This window comes from Vulpes vulpes, unplaced genomic scaffold, assembly GCF_048418805.1.
Source record: "Vulpes vulpes isolate BD-2025 unplaced genomic scaffold, VulVul3 Bu000000706, whole genome shotgun sequence".
Lineage (NCBI taxonomy): Eukaryota > Metazoa > Chordata > Mammalia > Carnivora > Canidae > Vulpes > Vulpes vulpes.
Genome location: NW_027325693.1, coordinates 24,152 through 45,418, shown reverse-complemented (window position 1 = coordinate 45,418; position 21,267 = coordinate 24,152). Strand labels below are relative to the sequence as shown.

General features: G+C 40.7%; 1 protein-coding gene and 1 long non-coding RNA gene across 7 annotated transcripts in view; one reads left to right on the top strand and one right to left on the bottom strand.

The window, feature by feature from the left end:
* Positions 1–87: 87 nt before the first annotated feature.
* Positions 88–10,972, bottom strand: LOC140596648 (small ribosomal subunit protein uS11-like). 3 transcript variants are annotated; one of them, XM_072745165.1, is made up of 3 exons: positions 9,180–9,915; positions 8,889–9,014; positions 88–1,017 (listed from the first exon to the last, which is right to left on the bottom strand). In XM_072745165.1, the coding sequence occupies exons 2-3, from the start codon at positions 8,942–8,944 to the stop codon at positions 552–554; spliced, it is 522 nt and encodes a 173-aa protein (XP_072601266.1). In that variant the 5' UTR covers positions 8,945–9,014; positions 9,180–9,915; the 3' UTR covers positions 88–551. The 3 variants fall into 3 exon arrangements, with proteins under 3 accessions (XP_072601266.1, XP_072601268.1, XP_072601267.1); XM_072745167.1 differs by lacking the exons at positions 8,889–9,014; positions 9,180–9,915 and adding an exon at positions 10,831–10,972; XM_072745166.1 differs by lacking the exon at positions 8,889–9,014.
* Positions 9,301–21,267, top strand: part of LOC140596651 (uncharacterized) — a 32,317-nt gene continuing 20,350 nt past the window's right edge. For all 4 annotated transcript variants that reach the window (XR_011998550.1, XR_011998549.1, XR_011998548.1 and 1 more), the window contains exons 1-2: positions 9,301–9,439; positions 17,714–18,771. This is a non-coding gene — a long non-coding RNA (uncharacterized lncRNA). The remainder of the gene's footprint in view (positions 9,440–17,713; positions 18,772–21,267) is intronic.

Below are 21,267 nucleotides of genomic sequence, written 5' to 3'. Positions count from 1 at the left end.
GGATTAAATGGATTGGAAGAGAACTAATCAATCAGTAGAATGAAAACATTAAAAAAAAAAAAAAAAAAAAAAGACACAGACCAGACCTTAGATTAAGCACTTGAAATAAAATGAAGAATAAGACCCTGTACTTTATGGGTTTATAATCCAGTAGAACAAACAGACAGATAAATACCAAACATTCAAAATACTATAATAAAAATACACAAAGGGGTTATATAGATCACAGCATAGACAAAATAAAATGTTTCAAATATCAAGGGCAGATGGCATTCTTTTGTCTACTTAAACACATCAGATGTTGGCCAAAATTTTTCTTAATAAAAAACTCCAGTGAGTTACTGGAGACCAGTATTTTTTTAAACTATCATTAATAATAATGTGGCTTTCAAATAATAATGTGGCTCAAATAATGTGCTTACAAAGTTTCAAAGTTTTTTTTTTTTTTTTTTTAGCTTACACAAAGGCAATTTATTAACAATTTTCTGTTAAACTATTTTCAAACTATTTTCAAACTATTTTCAAACTATTTTCAGTTTGAAGAATCCTGTTCACAGACGGCGACGACGGCGACCCCCCTTCCTGCGGGTGCTATCGGAGGGGATGGGGGTGACATCCTCAATCCGCCCAATCTTCATTCCTGAGCGGGCAAGGGCTCTGAGGGCTGACTGGGCCCCAGGTCCAGGGGTCTTGGTTCTATTTCCTCCTGTGGCTCGGAGTTTGATGTGGAGAGCAGTGATACCCAGCTCCTTGCACCTCTGGGCTACATCCTGGGCAGCCAACATGGCAGCGTAGGGAGAAGACTCATCTCGGTCAGCCTTCACCTTCATCCCACCAGTTACACGACAGATGGTTTCCTTGCCAGAAAGATCAGTGACATGGACAAAAGTGTCATTGAAGGATGCAAATATGTGGCAGACACCAAACACATTTTCTCCTTCAGCAACTTGAGGTCCAAGGCTGATGACCTGTTCTTCCTTCTTTTCCTTCCCCTTACGAGGTGCCATTTCTGCGCGTCTTCAAAACAAAAATTGGTTAAAATTGTTAGTATATATCAAAGTTAGTTAGTATATACAAAATGCTTTTGATTGCAGTAGTCATAAATAAAAGAAAAAAGTGTACTTACAAGTCAAACTGAAGTTTTCTGATGATATGACACATAGGCCAATGCAAGTCAAAAGGTACAATTAAGATAAGTATGCCTTCAAACTCGTGCAATGCAGGAAAATATCCTCCATATAAGTGGTGACATGTACTAAATGAGCCAATTCTTATAACCATCCCTCCACAAATGAAGTCCCTATTTAAAAAACATCTGTCTTTCTTTCTCTTTCTCTCCTCTTCCTCTGTTGGGTTCAATGTCCCTATATAGTTTCACAGTTGTTCAAATTGCATCCAAAACAAAAATCGAAAAAATCATGTCTCAGATTTGACAGTGCACTGACATTTGGCAGCCCATGCAGTTGAAGGCAATTAATACTATCTAAAAATCTATAGCCTCAAATAATAACCAGCGTAACTTGAAGATCCCACCACAGCAAATGTGTTAACGGACTAGTTATGGAATAGAGTATTGATTTAGGAACAATTTTTGATTCTTGTTTTGAGAGAGTGAAAGGGACAATCCCTATTCAAGATAAGGGATACACATTTTCACTCATTATTTTATTTCATTCCCAGGCCAAAGAACTACTCAGAAATAACAGATACTGTATTATGTATCACAATGGTGAATTTCATTCTGCCTTGGCAGGGTAACTAGTAAGTGTAGAATGTAGCTGCTTGCTATACTGGAGTCATGGGTATATAATTGCCTTCAGAAACATCCTTCTCTGAATACCACCTACACATTAATACATGACGGTGAACTTACAGCCACACTCCTGTTCTATCCCACATGATCCTTGAAAAGGCTTTGAAATGAGGCCACGTGCATAATTAAGGCACACTGAATACCACAGTACATGTAACAAGCTAGAGTATTATGAATCCTTAGGGGAACCTCATAGAACTAATACATTTTCTAAAGGAAGCTGCACATGAGTAAAGAGGGCCCAAAATGCTAATTAGATCCTCTCAGTGAAAGCTATAGAAAAGTTGATTCTTGAATCCTGAAGTTGGGCACAGAATGGAACATTTGTATACAGAAACACTGAAGGGGGGGGGGGGAAGAATTTGACATAAAAGCCCCTCAATAGATGGTTTACACAATTCATGAGAAAATAAATAATACAAAATAAACAAAATAACAGTGGGAGAATGTCAACCCTCCTGAAAGGGTTAAGTATGAGAACAGATTTCCTATTAGAAAGGGATTATGTAACAACAGAGGGAAATACTCACCCTAGCATATGCTAATTTAGTCAGCTTTGCCAGGTGTTTCTGTGTGTTTGGCTGGCTGACTCACCTTCCTTGCCTCTCCTTTTTGCCATTTCATTATGAAAGTAAGGAGTTTGAACTCTCACAAAACGCAATAATAGCAATAACAAAAACAAGCAAAAGCACATTATAGGAGTTTTATCCTTGCTAAAACATTGGGGTATGCATTGTGGAGGTCAAAAGGAAAATCACCCAAACTGTACGTATTCAGCACATAGGCTTTAGCAAATCTCCCTTTCTTGAACCACTCTTCATTCCTCATTAATTACTTTTAATAGGTCTTTCAGGTTAGGAGTATGGTCGGGACTGGGGGGATATTATATTCCTGGACAGTGCAAAGGAAGCTGAGTTACTGTGTTACTCAGACTTCAAAATAGAAAATAGAGAGCAGGGATCCCTGGGTGGCGCAGCGGTTTGGCGCCTGCCTTTGGCCCAGGGCACGATCCTGGAGACCCGGGATCGAATCCCACATCAGGCTCCCGGTGCATGGAGCCTGCTTCTCCCTCTGCCTGTGTCTCTGCCTCTCTCTCTCTCTCTCTCTCTCTCTGTGACTATCATAAGTAAATAAAAAATTAAAAAAAAGAGAAAATAGAGAGCAGCAAAGGAGTGACAATTAGACAAGCTTATTGTATATTTTTTGTTTGCTTTTTAACACAAATATTCTAACCATCTCTCATTTCAACCTAAATCTACTACTTAAGATTGGAAAGTAGGGGGCATATAAGGTATGAGAATGAATGGAAGATACGTAGGTGTCATGGGCATTTTCCCCCAGAGGGGATAGAGGACAAGCTAACATCAAATATGAATTCATTAAGAGAGTAAAAATGTATTTTACACACCATAAATTTGAGTTTGGATGTTTAAGTAAACCTTAAGGGAGTCACTTGCATTTTGAAAGGCAAACACTTTTAACAAAGAAGCCAAAAATATTTCTCTATAAGAACAAATTAATTGTTTTTTATAAATCATACTGAATCAATATAACAGCTATACACTTAACAGTTGGCAGCACATGCTTGTCAGGAAAGGTGCTTTCTTGCTCTATTCCCAAAGATGACTTTAGATAAACAATGAGTGCGCCGTTACTGTAAATAAGCCATCATCAAAAACATAAAATTGTTAGGGGATCAATTTGACCAATAAGAACTGTTGCTTTCTTAATGTGAAGTGATTTGCACTACTTGATCATACTTAGCTCTGAGATTTTTTTATTTCTCAAAGCAAAATACAAAATAATACAAAATAAACAAAATAACAGTGGGATAAAATATTTATTTTATTTAAAAATAAACAAAATAACAGTGGGATAAAATATTTATTTTATTTAAAAATAAACAAAATAACAATGGGATAAAATATTTATTTTATTTAAAAATAAATATTTTTATTTTCTAATCTCTAATGACCTCTGCATCTAGCCCCCAGAATGACTGTTTATCGCTAAATTGGAGCTTCCTGTTCAGCATTCAAGTGGCTGAAAGATAATTTAAAGATTCAAGTAAAAACTATTTGTTGACTTAGAGTTATATCAAATGTTGAATAATGACTGTCTTAATATTTACTTCAAAGACCTCTAAAATAGAATGTAAATAATTAGTAGCCAGCCCTCTCTAAGGCAGATCCCTTTACAACTTCAGCCCTGTGTCTATTCGTGTAGTGGAAGGGTCTCATTACTTAGTTTCATAAGCACAAAAGAAGATTCAGAATAGATGCTCAGCTCTATCACAAATTCAGAAATGTATATCTTGCTTGTGTGTTTTTAAGGGGAAACGTTAATCATTGTTAAAGCCTAAGAAAATTTATTCAAAAATATACTTTTTAACCCTCATAAAAAGGGTAAGAGAAAATAACTGAGTGCAAAGAAAACAAACTCTTGCCTTTTCCTCACATCACATCCCATCCCTGACAGCTCCCAAATTATAAAGATACTGAAGAAACCCCCCCCCCCCCTTTAAGTAGTACCAGCCCTAATCCAGAGGCAGCCCATCCAGGTGCCTTCCTGAAGTTTTAGCAACAAAAAGCATTCTGTTTGTGATAAGAAAACCATTTCCCCCCACTCCCTGATTGGAATGTCCCTGAATAGGTTCATGTTGACCTGAGAAATCGATAACCTGAATGCTATGCTACTGCCAAGGTTCTTTTGTCTTTAAGAGGTTTTTTTTTTTTTTCTTTTACCTTTAAAAGATGCCTGTAATTGCTAATTGGGCTCTCTTCCTCCTGGGAGGCAGAGAGCCCATTTGCACAAACGTTCAATAAACCCTCTTGCTAATTGCATCTGCCTGTCTGGGGTCAGAGTCACCTGGACACGTTGGCACCCGTGAGCCAGGGTCCAACAACTTAAAAAAGTTTAAGTGCTGACATATTATGAAGAGATGCAGCTACTTAAGTCCATTAGGACATACCTATTCATGCCAACACTATTTATTATGTATCTACTAAATTGAGAATAAGAAGATTGCACAGATGACAAAGGCTCAGGGCTTGCCCTCAGGAAGCTTAAGTTTAGTAGTCATTGGGCACTAGAGCTGTTCTAGGAGGACCAAAAAACCAATACCTGCCAATTCCACAAAGAACTCTAACTTCAGCTTTTGAGTTTGGCTTCCTCAGTTTGTGATTTCTCACCACTTCCTCAGCCTACTAAGCCAGCTGTTACACATTGGGTGGTTTTGCCAAGGTTATTCAATGAGCCTATTAAAATGAGGACGCCTTCTCAATAAATCTCGTGGAACGCACATCAGTGTTATCAAATAAAACATCAATACGATAGGTCTATTTATATTATGAATGTACCCCAAATCCTTCATAATAAATAAACCTTACTTGTCTCAACCATCTGATACCCCATAGATTTCTCATTTTAAAAAGAAAATTAATATTATTTGATATTGATTTTACGTCACTTTAAAATGCATGACTCACATTTCTTCCAGCATTTTTGTACTTCCATTTGCTCCTTAAGTAATTCAAGTAATTTTTTTCATTAAAAAAAAAATGGCATCTCACTATTTCAACGTGGGGCAAATAGTTCTCAAGTATCTGATCTTTCAGGGGAGAAAGCAGAAAGAGGCCTCTCAATCAATGCTTACTTTGGTCATGTTATGCTCCCACAGTTCTAATAGTTGTAGAAATGGTGAAGACAATGAAGTAAGTTTCCATATCTTGATAGAAAATCTGCCCAGAGACTCCCCATATTTGCAGGGAGATTTTCCTAATTACTAAGTGTTTGGGGTTTGACCATTTAAATCATAGTCTTTGGCTCTTATGTACAGATTCTACTCTTTAAAGTTTCAGTTGTTAATCAAGAAAGGGAGGAATAGGGTTCTTGCATTCAACATAAGAAATGAGCTCAACAAGACTAAGGCTATTACAAATAGAAGGAAATGAATGGGAGAGAGAGGCTTTTGAGAAGCATTAAGTTATCAGTATTTTATTAAGTGTATGTAGGTGTGTTTGTACTTTATAATACACTTTCTAAAAATGTAAGGGGAAGTTTATGTTCAGTGTATTCACTAAGGCAAGTACTATGCATGTCCAATTGACCTTCAATTTGAAAGTCTTTCTAAAATAACAGATCATTCATCAAAATATCTCATGGAAAATAAAACAAGACAAAACCAAACACTAAAATCCCAGTATTTGTGTTGGATGTGTTTTTCTGTAAGACTAAATCTAAAAAGGAAACAAAGTTCTCAACAAAATCTCTATGTATGTCTATTTTCTGGTTGTATTTTGTCCTTTCTTCTTTGCCCTTTCTAGGACCGTTTTCTTGTGCTAAACAAGACAGTCTCCATCTTTGCAGTGCCCCCTCAGGCATGGAAAGGGGACACAGCTTCAGCCAGGGTTAGCAATTGAACTGGATCTGCTCTGTAACCAAGAGAGGTTTTAGTTCCAGGTGGCAAGCTTTTGCACGCCTCCTTCTAAAGAAATTCATTTCTCTAAACTGTTCTGTACCCTCATTCCAGATTTTTCCCCTACCTGTGATGGAGGAAAATAAACAAGGATGCCCCATAAACTAACACAGAAGCAAATTTTTGTTATCTAGTCTAGTCTATCTAGTCTATACATTGCGAGTTGTGCTTTGGTCAGAAACATATTTATTTCCTTCTAATGATTCATTTTCATTTCCTAAGAATCCACTGAAGACAAAATGGTAGATTTTTAGAATAGTACTATTTTTTTTAACTTATTTTATCATTGACTTGATTCTCACCACTGGCTCATTAACTTTACATATTAACAAGCCAAAAGGTTGATTTTGCTTCCCAGAAAGAGTAAAATATTGGTGACAATATAAAACACAGAGAAGATACGTTCAAATGAGTCTTCTTGTCTAAAATAAGGCATAGTGCAAGAAAGGGGATAATAATAGAAATGCTAAATTAATTGATCAGTATTACTTAAGTCACAGATACCACCATAGTTCCGATAAAGCTAAAAATAAGAAGCTATAGGCTGCCTATAGCATTTGCCTAGTCATAACTACCAGCAGGCAGAACAGACTCCCTCTAGCCAAAATCAGTTAGTTGCTCACTAGTTCCGCCGCCACCCTTCTTTCTCTGCACATGGAAAGGAAAGACCTGCTAAGTGTTTAATCTGTGTCCAGGAAATAAAGCTTTTCATTTTACAACCTAACCAAGTCCTAATAAAAGTGTAGGATGCTGGGAGAAACAACCTCAACCCTGAAGCAATGTTTTTGGCCAAGAGTAAAACAAGGAAGGCCTGAGCAATTTGTTTGAGCAGGAACTGACAATATCAACAAAGTGCGATGTGTCTGTGGAGCAGTGTTTGATCAATGTGAGGCAGCCATAAACATGAGACTACAATCCAATGGTGCTTTGCACCCCCTCCCCCTCTAGTTTTTTTTTTTTTTTCCTTTTAAATCCTCTTCTGTCCTTTGGTGTCTTAACATGGCCTGATCTAAGATGCTCATAAGTACACAGACCCTGTTGGGCTGGTGCTTTCTCCCTGGTTGCTGTAGAGGACGCTTATTTATTTATATACTTGGACCTGATGCTGGTGCTGCTGTGGGTTGCAGTGGTGCATTTTCTCTGGCATGCCCACACCCCTTGCACCACCACCTCTAATCTGCTGTGAAAAGCAGCACTTTTTAAATAATTGGCTTACATACTTAATACAAGAGACCCATGTTTTTAATAAAAGAGAATGCAGCTGATGGAATCTCTCCGGGTAGAGAGAGAGAAAATCCTCCTCCAGGCTGAGAGAATGAGACACCAGCAGACAGTTATTTTGCACTGCAGTGAATCCACAATTCATGGGAAATGTTGAAGGCAGAGGAGGCGACCCCCAAGTGCAGTCCTTTGCCCACATGCTCTATAATAAATAATCTCACACCAGCCCAGCAGTGTGTGCAATGACGTGCCGGGGCCAGCACGCACAGATTGGCAGGGAAAACACATCCAGCGGTGTCGAGTTTTCATCGCAATCACCGAATTAACTGATTTCCCCACATCACACTCCCACTACCCTGCGTAGAGAGCGCGCGCGCGCGCGCGCGCGCACACACACACACACACACACACGCAGAGTTGAGAAATGCAAGTTACTGAGAGGTGAAATAGGGCATCTAGGAACACGTTTCAGCATGGATTAGAGACCCAAGTGATGTGTCAGCCTCCCGGGGTACTTGTGAGAAGGTGGGAGTGCGAATGGTGGGAAATGGGAGGAGGCAGCGTAAGCAGGGAGAAGGCTGCCGGCTTTCTCGGGGATGCTGGCACATTTCATATCTGGAATTTACATTTAACATAAAACACAAAAAAGATGGTAAGAAATACCTCCGCAAGGTCAGTTAGTTAATTCAGAAAAACTCTGTCCACTCTGTTTTCCTTCACATCATAAATATGCATAAATAAAATCCATCCCAGTCCATATCCTGCAAGATAGGAGGCAGGATGCATTCCAAGGACTTGCTGAAAGACGGTTCATTGACCTCATTTAAATCCTCCAAAGGCCAATTGGGTTTTGCACGCCTGCGGTCTACTTGTGTCTTACTTCCAGATTCATTTTACCAAGGGACAAATACATTTGATCAACTTATCCTTCCCACAACTACAGAAATGACGACAGAGGGGTTAGAGGTGGGCAAAGATTTAGCAAGAAATCAAGAGTCACCTAGCTTTGAAAATCCTATAGTCCATCATTTCCCATCCATCCTTCCTGTATCTCACTCCCGCATCCCTGTATGACTCCTCTCTTCAAAGCAACAACTTTCCTCCCCCCGGCCCGGCCCCCCCAGCCCTGGCCTGCCGCCTCCGCCTCACCACCCCCCAAGTGCGCTCTCCCCACGCCCTCCTACTCCGCACATGGCCATTCACTTCATCACCCGCGTCCTCCTCCCCTTCCACAGGGCCCCCTCCTCCTCCTGCAAGAGGGAGGATCTGAGGAAAAGTGCACCCCGGTTCCCCAGCCGCTCTGCATCCAAACCCAGTGATTTGCATCATAACAGCGTTTTGTGCGGTTCCCCCCACCGCGGTCGCAGGGGTTCGTACATTGCACGTGAAAGGACAATATTAATGACGGAAAGAAGCGGCAGGAGCAGAGCCATAGAGAGGTCGGGAATCCGAGGGGAAATCCCTTCGCAGTAAAGTAACTGCTTAGGTGCGTAGATTTCTTTGCTTAAAGAAAAAAGGAAAACAAAAAAAAAAAAGAACAGAGAGGAAAAGAAAACCAGACAGGCTGATTAATTTTAAAAAACAGGCTTGTTGATAAAGTAGCTTTGAGTCTTTTAACTTTTCCCTTCCCCTTTCCCTTATTTCTTGATTTATTCTCTCTCTCCTTACCCCCTTTTTCTTTTTCTTTTCCTTCTTCCTTTCTCTCGCTCTTTTACATCCCAGACAGTCTCCTCTCCTTTCGGAGGTGCATGACACGTCTCACGACACACCTGCCCCCGGGGATGTCACTGCAGTGCACATGGCGCTGCCGCTGCTGCTGTTCTCGCCGTCTCCGTAGCTCGCTCCCAGGCTCTCACTCACTTTTCAAAGACACACGGATGTGATGGTGGGAAGCAGAGAAAAGAGCAAGGCGACCCGGAAAGGGGGAGGTGAGAGCGAGGAGGAGGGTGGAGAGGGCGGGTCAGGAGCGTGATGTGGGAGGTGGCCGGTGGGGGTGGGTGGGAGGGTGTGATGTTCAGAGAAGGCGCCAAGTGCCCGCCGGAAGGCGGGAGGGGTGGGGGGTGCTGCTGGCGGGGACTGAGTGAGGGATGGAGGCAGCTCAGGTGGGTGAAGAGGCGGAAGGGGCCGCGCACGGGGCTGCCTGCTGGGAGCGCAAGGCTGAGCCAGGGCCGGAGACCCGAGGGCTGGAGCCAACTGCCGCCGCCCCTGCCGCACCGGGGAGTAGGGGGGGGGGTGCACATCGCCGGGGACTAGGGGACTGGAAGGGGCAGAGTGGAAATGCGGGGTGCAGTGGGCGTGATGGGGAAGGGCGTGAAGCTGATGCTCCCTCGGCGGGGCGGGGATGACCTGGTAGAGGAGCCCGCAGACGCTGTAGAAGCGGAGGACGGCGCCGCGTCTCCAGGTCACGGTCCCTTCTCTAAGGGGCTGGGAAGGAACGAGGGGGCGAGAAGATGCTGGTGACGGGGGCCCCAGAGTGCAGGGGCCGCCGGCGTCCTCCTGGCTGGACCCTCGGTCCCCGCTGCGGTGCTCGAACCCTCGGACCCGGACTGGAGGCAGCAGAAGCGGCAGCTGCGACGCACCCGCAGAATGGGGTTGCGGTGGGCGGAAGAGTGTCTCCTGCTGCTGCTGCTGCTGCTGGTGGTGGTGCAGCCGCGACAGCCCGTCAGGCAGGCACCGGGTCGGAGCTCGCCTTCCCCTCGGCTCGCACCGCAAGTCCCAGAGCCCGCCGGGGCTGCCCGAGCAGGTGGTGCAGGAATCCGGGGTGTTGGAGAAGGTGCAGGCGAGGGCTGCAGGGGTGGGCAGGTCACGGAAGGGAGGGGGGGCAGAGGGGGCGCAGGCAAGCAGCAGCCGCCGCTCGCGCTCGGGGTGTCTCGGGGTCCTGGCAGGGGAGGCGGCGGCGGTGGACGCAGCGCTGGCGGCGGCGGCTCCCGGATGCTCGAGCTGCAGCAGCAGCAGCAGCAGCAGAGGCACCGGCGGCGGCGGCTCCCGGATGCTCGAGCTGCAGCAGAGGCGGCGGCGGCGGCGGCGGCGGCGGCGGCGGCGGCGGCGGCGGCGGCGGCGGCGGCGGCGGCGGCGGCGGCGGCAGCAGCTCTACCCAGCGCCAGACCCAAGGGCAAGCTCAGCGCGGCGGAGACCCCGCCCCCACCCTGGCAGGGACAGACACAGCCCCCGGCCAATGGGAGCGCACCCGCCTCCCGGGCCTGGCCAATGAGAGGAGGCGGTGGGAGGAGACAAGCGCCGGGAGAAACCAACTGGCTTCTCAAGGACCCTTGGGGCAGGGAGGACCCGACCCCCGCCCACACCCCTCCCACGGTCTCACCTCCTTGGACACGTCTCGCCCCGACTTCACAGGGGAGACCCTCGCCCGCCTTGACCGCGCCTCGCCCTCAGGAACGGTTCAGCCAATCGCCACCGCGAGGGGGCGGGGTTAGCCACGTCCCCGGCAGGTTCTGGGATCCGTGGGGCCTGGGCCAGATCCTGGGTGCGAGGTGCTTGTGCGCATGCGGACTCCGAGAGCAGATGGTGGCTGCACCTGCCCACGCACCAGCTGCAGCACATTCTCCAACGCTCTCAGCAGCAAAGGGAGAGAGGGCAGGGGGCGGGGGGAGGCTAAGTGTAGGGAGCGGCGCACCTGCCTGCCTGCAGCATCACTCACCAGAGTTCATATTTTACCTTACGTTGCCAAGATGCCCTGTCCAGCAGTGAGGAACCCTATAATTCCCAATCTCTGTGTCACTTTCAAGTGAGGATTAAAGATAGGCATGAGTTTTCTACACACTCCCTTTTCACATCTTTACAATCTTTGCTCCTACGTGTTCCAGATAAGGAAGAGGGCTGCTGATCTCTACATAAGACTTTCCCGAAGCAGCTATGTCAGAGGTTTCCAAGACTATCACCAGATTCAGTGATTTGCTAGAACCCACAGGGCTCAGAAGTTCTTGTACACATAATTATGGCTTATTACAGCAAATGGACAAAAAGCAAAGTGATTTTTTATAAAGCAAAATGATTAAAGGAAAATAGTACATGGGGCAAAGTCTGAAGGAATCCAGATGTAAGCTCCCGAAAGTTCTCCCTCAGTAGAGGACATGGTTAATTTCCCTAGCAACAAGATGAGGAAACCTGTTTGAAGTATTGTCTACCAGTGAGGTCACCTGAGCCTACAACACCAAGGCTTTTATTGGTGGTCCACCACGTAGGTATATAGCCATTGCCTACAAGACCAGTTTCTGAGGCTCCAGAAACCCAGGAGAACAGGTGTTCACCATAAATCACAACGTTTGCACATATTCTCTAGAAAGACTGGTATAACACCTCAGGGACACAGGCATACAAAACATTTATATTGTTTAGAATCCAAATATTTTTTAACAACTTTGTTGAGCCATATCTCACATACCACACTATTCACCCATTTAAAATGTACAATTCATTGGTCTTTTCCTATTCAGAGATATGTACAACCATCTCCACGATTTTAGAACATTTTCATTACTGGAACTGTGATTTACAGTTCTGCACATAGGAAGCTGAGAAGTCAACTCTCTGTCCTAACAACAAGTAAACAAGCTGAATAGACTTAAAAATCAACTCTTCTCAGATCTTTAAGAGGGGGAAGACACAGGAAAAATCACTGATCCCAAGATTGGATATATAGAAAGGTGAATGAATAACAGGAGGGAGTCATAGCTTACCTGGAGCAGACACTCACAAGCGGAAACACCTGTAGGAACCAGGCCTGAGATGAAAATTTGAACTGTGCTTGTACTTGAAAACTTGAATTTCTGGAGTCTCAGAGCAAGCAACTCTGGGGATTAAAAACTCCAAGGGGATCTAGTCATAGAAGAAACTCCCACAATACTGTTAGACTCACTTCTAGGAGCTCCATCAGATTCCCACAATAAATACTATTAAAAAAATTCCCTGGGGCTTACAGCAGGGAAGGGGAAGAGAAACCATTTTGAAACATGCCAAAGCACTCCATTTTTCTTAATTTCTCTTCACTCCACACCTATCTATGTAGAAGTCTGAAAATTCAACAAAAATATTTCTGGAACTATTAAATGAGTATAGCGAGGCTACAGAATGACAGGTTAATATACAAAGGTCAACTGATTTCCTACATGCCAGCAATGAACAAGTGGAATTTGAAATTAAAAACACAATGCCTAGCCAACACTTGTCTCCTATGTTGTTAATTTTAGCCATTCTGACAGGTGTGAAATGAGATCTTTTGTACTTTTGATTTGTAATTCCCTGATGATTGATGTTGAGCATGTTTTCATTGATGTTGAGTCTGTTAGCCATCTCTATGTCTTCTTTGGAAAAATGTCCATTCATGTCTTCTCCTCATTTCTTAACTGGATGATTCATTTTTTGGGTGTTGAGTTTGATAAGTTCTTTATAGATTTTGGATACTAACCCTTTATCAGATATGTCATTAACAAATATCTTCTCCTATTCTACAAGGTTGCCTTTTAGTTTTGTTGATTGTTTCCTTCACTGTGCAAAAGCTTTTTACATTGATGAATCCCAATAGTCTATTTTTGTTTTTCTTTCCCTTCAGGAGACATATGTAATAAGAAGTTGCTACAATTGGTGTCAAAAAGGTTGCTGCCTGTGTTCTCCTCTTGGATTTTGATGGTTTCAGATCTCACATTTAGATCTTTAATCCATTTGAACGTAAGAAAGTGGTCCAGTTTCATTCTTCTGCATGTTGCTGTCCAGTTTTCCCAGCACTATTTTTTGTTAAAGTGACTTTTTTTCCAGTGGGTATTCTTTCCTGCTTTGTTGATCAGCTGACCATATAGTTGTCAGAATCCATTTCCGGGTTCTCTACTCTGTTCCACTGATTTTGGTCTGTTTTTGTGCCAGTACCACACTGTCTTAATCACTACAGCTCTGTAATACAGCTTGAAGTCCAGAATTGTGATGCCTGCAGCTTTGTTTTTCTTTTTCAAGATTGCTTTCGCTATTCAAGGTCTCTTCTAGTTCCATACAAATTTTAGGATTGTGTGTTCTAGCACTGTGAAAAATCCTGGTGGTATTTTGATAGGAATTGTATTAAATATGTAGATTGCTTTCAGTAGTATAGATATGTTAACAATATATGTTCTTTTGATCCATGAGCATGGAATGTTTTTCCATTTCTTTGCATCCTCTTTAGTTTCTTTCATCAGTATATTATAGTTTTCAGAATACAGGACTTTCACCTCTTTCGTTGAGTTTACTCCAAATATCTTATGGATTTGAGTGCAACTGTAAATGAATCAATTCTTTAATTCCTCTTTCTGCTGTTTCACTATTGATGTATAGAAATGCAACAGATATCTGTATATTGATTTTCTACCCTGTGACTGTACCGAACTTGCGTGCCAGTTCTAGCAACTTTTTGGTAGAGTCTTTTAGGTTTTCCGTATAGAGTATGATGTCATCTGTAAATAGTGAAAGTTTGATTTCTCCCTTGCCAATTTGGATGTGTTTTATTTCTTTTTGCTGTCTGACTGTTGAGGGTAGGACTTCCACTGCTATGTTAAATAACAATGGGTGAGAGTGGACCACACTGTCTTGTTTTTAACCATAGAGGAAAAGCTCTGTTTTCCCCACAGACAATGATATTAGCTGCGGGTTTTTCACATATGACCTTTGTGATATTGATATAGATTCCCTCTATCCCTACTTTGCTGAGGGTTTTTATTATGAATGGATGTTGTATTTTAAGGGGAAACCTCTCACACTGTTGGTGGAAATGAAAACCGGTATAGCCACTCTGAAAAATAGTACAGAATTTCCTGAAAAAGTTAAAAATAGAACTACCTTATGATCAAGGAATTGCACTACTGTGTATTAACCCAAAGGATATAAAAATACTAATTCGAAGGGATACATTCACCCCAGTGTTTATAGCAACACTATCAACAATAGCCAAATTATGGAAAGAGCCCAAATGCCATCGACTGATGAATAGATAAGCAAATGTGTATATATAAATAAATGGGATATTACTCAGCCATAAAAAGAATGAAATCTTTCCATTTGCAACAACGTGGATGGAGCTATGGAGTATTATGCTAAGCAAAGTAAGTCAGTCAAGTAAGATAAATGCCTTATGATTGCACTCATATATGGAACTTAAGAAGCAGAACAGATGAACAGGGGGTAAAAGAGAGGCAAACCAGGAAAAAGACACTTAGCTACATAGAAGGAACTGATGATCACTCTTCCCAGGTGAGCAGGGGATGCATTACATGGGGGATGGGTATTAAGGAGACCACTTTTGATGAGCATGGGGTATTGTATGTAAGTGATGAATCACTAGGTTCTGAACCTGAAACTAATATTGAATGGTTAACTGTAATTTACATAAAAAATTGGAAAAAAAAGACCCACAATAACATTTACATTAACAGTCTCAAAATTGAAATACTTAGGGCAGCCCAGGTGGCTCAGTGGTTTAGCACCACCTTCGGCCCAGGGCCTGATCCTGGAGACCCGACATCGAGTGCCACATCAGGCTCCCTGCATGGAGCCTGATTCTCCCTCTACCTGTGTCTCTGCCTCTCTCTCTCTCTCTCTCTCTCTTTCTCTGAATAAATAAACAAATAAATAAGTAAAAAAATGAAATACTTAGATGAACAAAAAAACAAACAAAAACTAAATAAATGGAGATATATTCTATTTTTATGGACAAGATGATTCAATATTATGAAAATGTAAATATATATATATATATATATATATATATATATATATATAAGGGGGGATAGAGGGAGCTATCAATGTAATACCAATTAAAATCCCATCAGGTTATTTTATATGTATCAAAAATTAATTCTAAAATTTATATGGAGAGACAAAATATCTAGAATAGCCAACACACTATTGAGGGAGAACAACAGAGTTGGAGGGCAGATGCTACTTGGTTTTAAGACTTACTACTCAGCTATAGTAATCAAGGCAGTGTGGCATTGACAAAAGAACAGACAAATAGAGTAATGGGCCAAAACAGAGATCCCAGAAATAGATCTCCATAAATACAGTCAACTGATCTTTGACAAAGGAGAAAAGGTAATACAATAAAGATAGTCTCTGCAAAAAATGATGCTGAAAAATTGGGCAATCATCTGCAAAAACATGGGCCTAGACACAAATCTTGTACCCTTTACAAAAAATAACTCACCTACATGTGAAAAAGAACAGTATAAAACTCCATGAAGAGAGTATATGAGAAAACCTAGATTACCTTGGCTATCATAAGGTCTTTTTACCACACCACCAAAGGCAAGATCCATGAAAAAAAAAAAGATAAGCTGAATTTCATTAAATTTAAAAGCTTTTGCTCAATGAAAATCAATATCCAGAGAATTAGAAGATAAGCCACAGAATGGGTAATATTTTTTTCCAAAAAATGCACCTGATAAAAAACCATTATCCAAAATATACAAAGAACTCTTTTTTATTTACAAGATTTATTTATTTATTTTAGAAAGAAAGAGAGTGAAAGAAGATGCATGGGAAGCATGAGTGGGGGTAGGAGCAAAGGAAGAGAATCCTCAAGAAGACTCCTTGCTGAGCTCAGACCCTGAGGTGGGGCTCAGTGTGGGGAAGGAACGCCAGGCTCCCATTCTACCTCACTACCTATGTGATTATGACTTGAGCCAAACCAAGAATTGGTCACTTAATCGACTGAGCATTCAGGGGCCCCTTAAATATGCCAAGAAGTCTTAAAACTCAATAATAGGAAAACAAACAGCTCGATTTTAAAATAAGCCAAAGATAGGTTAGGGGCACTTGGGTGACTCAGTTGGTTAAGCATCTGACTCTTGATTTTGGCGTGGGTCATAATCTGGGGTCCTGGAATCAAGCCTCCCATTTGGCTCCATGCACAGTGGGGAATCTGCTTAAGGATTCTCACTCTCCCTCTTTCTTTGTCCCTCCCCCTGCTTGCACATTCTCTTTATGTAAAATAAAAATAAATAAATCTTTAAAAATAATGATAATAATAAATAAAAATAAGCCAAAGACCTTAACTGATACTTTACCAAAGATAATACACAAATGGCAGATACACGTATTAAAAAATGCTTCACAATATATGTTATCAGGTAAGTGAAAATGAAAATAACAGGGAGATACCTGCACACACTTACTAGAATGGCCAAAATCCAGAACACTGACAACACCAGGTCCTAGTAAGGATAGGAAGCAAGAGGAAATTTCACACACTATTGGTGAGGATCAAAAGTGGAACAGGCACTTGGAAGACAATTTCAAAGTTTCTCGCAAAACTAAACATACTCTTAATATATAATCTAGCCACATTCTCCTTGGTATTTACTCAAATAAATAGAAAATCGTGCCCACACAAAAACTGGCACATGTATGTTTATAGCAGCTTCAGTTTAATTTGCCAAAAGTTGGAAAAAACCAACATGGCCTTGAGTAGAAGAGTGAATGAGTGAATGGATGAATGAATGAATGAATAAATATTTATCTAGCACTAAAAATAAATGAGCTATCAAGCCACAAAAAGACAATGAAGAACTTTCAGTACTAGTATATTAGCATATATATTAACATTTTAGTAAGAAATAGAAACAAATAGAGAAGGCTACATGATTCCAAATATGTGACATTCTGGAAAAGATAAAACTCTGGAGACAATAAAAGTATCTGTAGTCAGCTGGGGTCGGGGTGGTTGGAAAAATGAATAGGTAGAGCACAGAGGATTTTTAGAACAGCGAAAATACTCTGTATGATATAATAATGATGTATGTATGTCATTATATATTCATTCAAACCCATAGGATGAATAACACCAAGAGTGAACCCTAAGGTGAACTATAGACTTTAGGTGATTATGATGTGTCAAAGTAGCTTACCGTTTTGGTAGAAAAAAAAAAAGTAGGCTGATTGTTGATAATGGGATAATGTGTGTGGGATATAGGGGGAGAGATGGGATCTCTCCCTCCCTCTCAGTCTTGTTGGCAACCTAAGCTACTCTAAAATAGTAAAACCTTAAAAAAAAATCCAGTACCCTTTAGCTTTCACCACCTTATGATCCCAGCTACCTTCCAAGCCATAAGCAATCAGTCATTTATTTTATGTTTCTATACCTTTGCCTATTCTGGATTTGTAGTGAATCTTCAAGATTGCTAATACTGTGGCTGCACTGGCTCATATGATTTTTATTTTGGTTATAGGACACATTTCGGCAAGAAATCATCAAGGAACTTCGAAGAACAAGATTTATAACTCACACGTCCTGGAGGGAATATGGCATGCCAAAGGCACAGAGTAAAGGCAAGGTAGAGAGAAGGGGGTGAGAGACATAGAAGATGGAGAGAGAAAGGGACGGACAGAGAGACAGACAACCCTGAACTTGGGGTTCTGCCTTTATTAGGGTTCAAGTGTGGAGTGTTTATAGAGTTTCATGCGTTCACTTTTCACCAGCTAATTTAAAGCATAAGAGCAGGAATTAGGGTTGGGGATGTAAAAGCAGGGTCCCTCAAGCTGTCAAGTATCTCAGTTAACTAAGGCTTTTTTGCGAAAGGAAACTTCATGGCGGGGGTGGCCTAATTCCATGCCTGGTTGTTTTGCTAGTAGTTGGGTCACAGAACTAATAATATATTTATTCAAGATGACTGTCTTTTAATAAAAATTTCCTGGCCATAAAAAAAACCTAATGTCAACCGCTCATACAACACCACCATCAACAACAAAAAGCTTCATGTCAGGCACTTATATTACACAGAGAATCTACATTATCACATTTGCTTGTTTTATGTATCTCCTCGCACTCTTGCTAGAGACAAAGGAGAACTCCCCAGGATAGAACAGCTTCACTCTGTCTTCCCAGCAGGAATTCCAAAATTTCTGTGGACAAGTGCTTGATATATTTGCCTGTTAGTGAATGTAGTAATCCTGCCTTTGATCTACCATGCATTTTCTGCATGAATTTATGGAGAGATGAAAGCTGATGCCCTGTCATTTTAGACCATTGAGCTCCGGACTCAAAGGAACCACATTTGAACATATGAAGAAACTATGTGACATTACCTGAGGGTTTGTGATGAACTGGATATTCCCTATTTGCTCATCCCAGACTTACCTTCCCCCCATCCCAATCCTGCTGTGTCGCAGAGGCTGACCTCCATGGACTTCATCAATCTGGTTGTCTTGCCTCTGCTGCTAGTTGTGATCAGCCCATGGAATGCACACATCGGACGCTAGAGGAAGATGAAAGAGAGATACATATCAGGTTTCTTATTTCTCTGTGTTTCTCTCTGCTCGTTTGAGGGTTTGTGTGTTTTTTATTGTTGGTGGTGGTGTTTTTGTATTGTTTTGTTTTTAAACATGTGTATTTCTCTACTACTGTCCACAGCTTCTGGTCATGCATTACACAACTGTACTTCTAAGAGCGTTCTGATAGCCGTTCCCTTCTTTATCCCTTCACGTCTAAGGGGTAAAAGACGCATTGATTGCTTGCTGCTGCTTCATGTTCAGGGCAGGCGCTTCACCGTTCTTTACATTTCCCTTAATCATCCCAACTCCTGTATAAATACCACCTTGTGTAACTCTCTCTCATTAGACTTTTTCCAGTTACCTCTTGAGTGTGCCTGTTTTATGCTAGTAGTTTGAAAAATACATGAGATTCTCATTGGGTACAATTACTGGATAGAGATTTGCTTCTGTTTGGCAGAATGTGTGGGAAGAAATAAGCAAAGGACTATTTGGTTCTATTTGGTTTAACCATTGTACAGAAAGTAATTTTGCATTTTCCATGTACTTTGAAATGTTTCTCAACCTACTTCTTTAGTGTTGGGTTGGTGGGCATGTTCTTGATTCCAGCCAACAGATTATAATAAGAGGTGCCATGTATCATTTGTAAGCAGAGGCAGTTCAGAACTGTAGTAAATTCTCCATGCTTTATTTTCCTCTAACTTAGCCGCAGCTAAGGCCAGATTTTCTCAGGATAAAGAAGACTTGCCCTCCCAATACCAGCTCTCCAAATTTTCTGACGTAAAACCATGAATACGTTAGACTAAGTAATGAAAATTTTGACATATGAGTACTACCTTGCATGTTTTATAGTAAAGATACATCTGCACAATAATAAAGTCCATTTGTAAAGTGTTTCTCTGTTACATCATTTGTAACAGCAGAAGACTAGAAACTATTAAAGCTTCCACAAATAAAAACAAGTTAAATAAACTGCGGTTTAAACACACAGATACAGAAAAATTGCAGGCTATAATGCTACGTTACCTGAAGAACACTCTCTATGGATTGTCAACTTTTTGTAAGAGGAAGAAATATAAGTACATATTCCTGTTTGCTTTATTTGTGTGAAGAAAAAGTAATATAATAACAAAAACATAGTAATGTAGTGGTCTCAAGATGAGTGAGGATTGGGTGGAAGTAACAATTCTAAATGTACAGCTTCTCAATTAGTTTGAAACATTTTTGAACCATTGAATGTAATGATTTATTTAACAAATGACAATTGAATATTTTTATCTCTAACATCAGAAAAATAAAAATGAGTAAGAGCAATGCACTATACATTCTCAAAAAAATGAATCAATGGAACACCAAAGAAGGCCTCAGAAGAAATGCAAGTGAAGCAAATATTCAGCTGTTGACACCTGTAGGTAGAGGATCAATTTGTTTCAATAATGATGCTGGAGAGATTAAATTCCTACTGCAAAATGTAGATAATGTATGTGTCTCAAAATATATTTTAAAATAAGATATTACTCAAAGATATATTTTGAAGAATTATAATATGCACAAATTATTTTTGAAGGGTGTGAATATATATGTGTATATATATCCATATATAAAGATTAGCTTAAATAAATATAAGATTTCTGCATGTCAAAAATCATAAAATTTCAAAACAAAAGACTTAGGCAAAAAAAATGTGAGAGAATATAATTTTCCAAAAAATAGTGAAATAAAAATCTGATATCCTTAAACAAAAAAGAGATAAAATGGTCATTTGAAAAAATAGTAATAGAGAAACTGAAAAAAGCTGTTATGCCTAGAAACTTTCAAAGGAGGAAATACAAGTAATCAATAATTGCATTTATGTAGTCCAATGTTAATTGTGATCAACTGATAACCAGATATCGTTCACTAGGCTGTCATAACTGAAAATGATTTTTTAATGCACAATAATTTACAGTTGTTCCGGGAATATATGTGGTAAGGTGCTTGTAGACATATCAATAGGTGAATAGGCAACTTAGCAACACACGTCAAAAGCCCTAAGAATATGAGAAAATATAGATGTTTCCCCAATTGGGGCTATTGCAAGTAATAATTCGTTGAGCAAAATGTCAGCTATTTTCTCTAATTTTAGGTTACATACTACTCAATATAGAGTTATTTTTTTAGTATGTGTATAAACAATGACTATAACTTTTCCATATATTTATGGCTGCATGTTTTATTCTATGAAATGCTTTCTTGTGTTGATCTCATGACTGGAAGTGTTTTCATTTGATGAAAATAATTATTAGGAGCAAACAGTTTTTAACCTGATAGTTTCTTTTCCATTAGCTTTGCGAACAAGAATTAATACAAGAACACTTCTCCAAAAATGATCTCTCATTCAACAACTATCAATGAGCATCTACCATATATCAGATCAGGTATGGTGTTAGGTGCTAGGAATAAGGCAGCAAACTGTAAAAACAAGACAAACAAGTAAAAAAATAATCCTGCCTGTATACAGTAACTAATATTCTAG

Excerpts from the sequence above, each read along its gene's own strand:
- LOC140596648 (XM_072745165.1), bottom strand. The coding sequence starts at position 8,944 with ATGGCTCTGCTCCTGCCGCTTCTTTCCGTCATTAATATTGTCCTTTCA. Across the intron at positions 1,018-8,888 it reads ATTGTCCTTTCACGTGCAAT|ACGCGCAGAAATGGCACCTC; the intron begins GTACGAACCCCT and ends TTTGTTTTGAAG.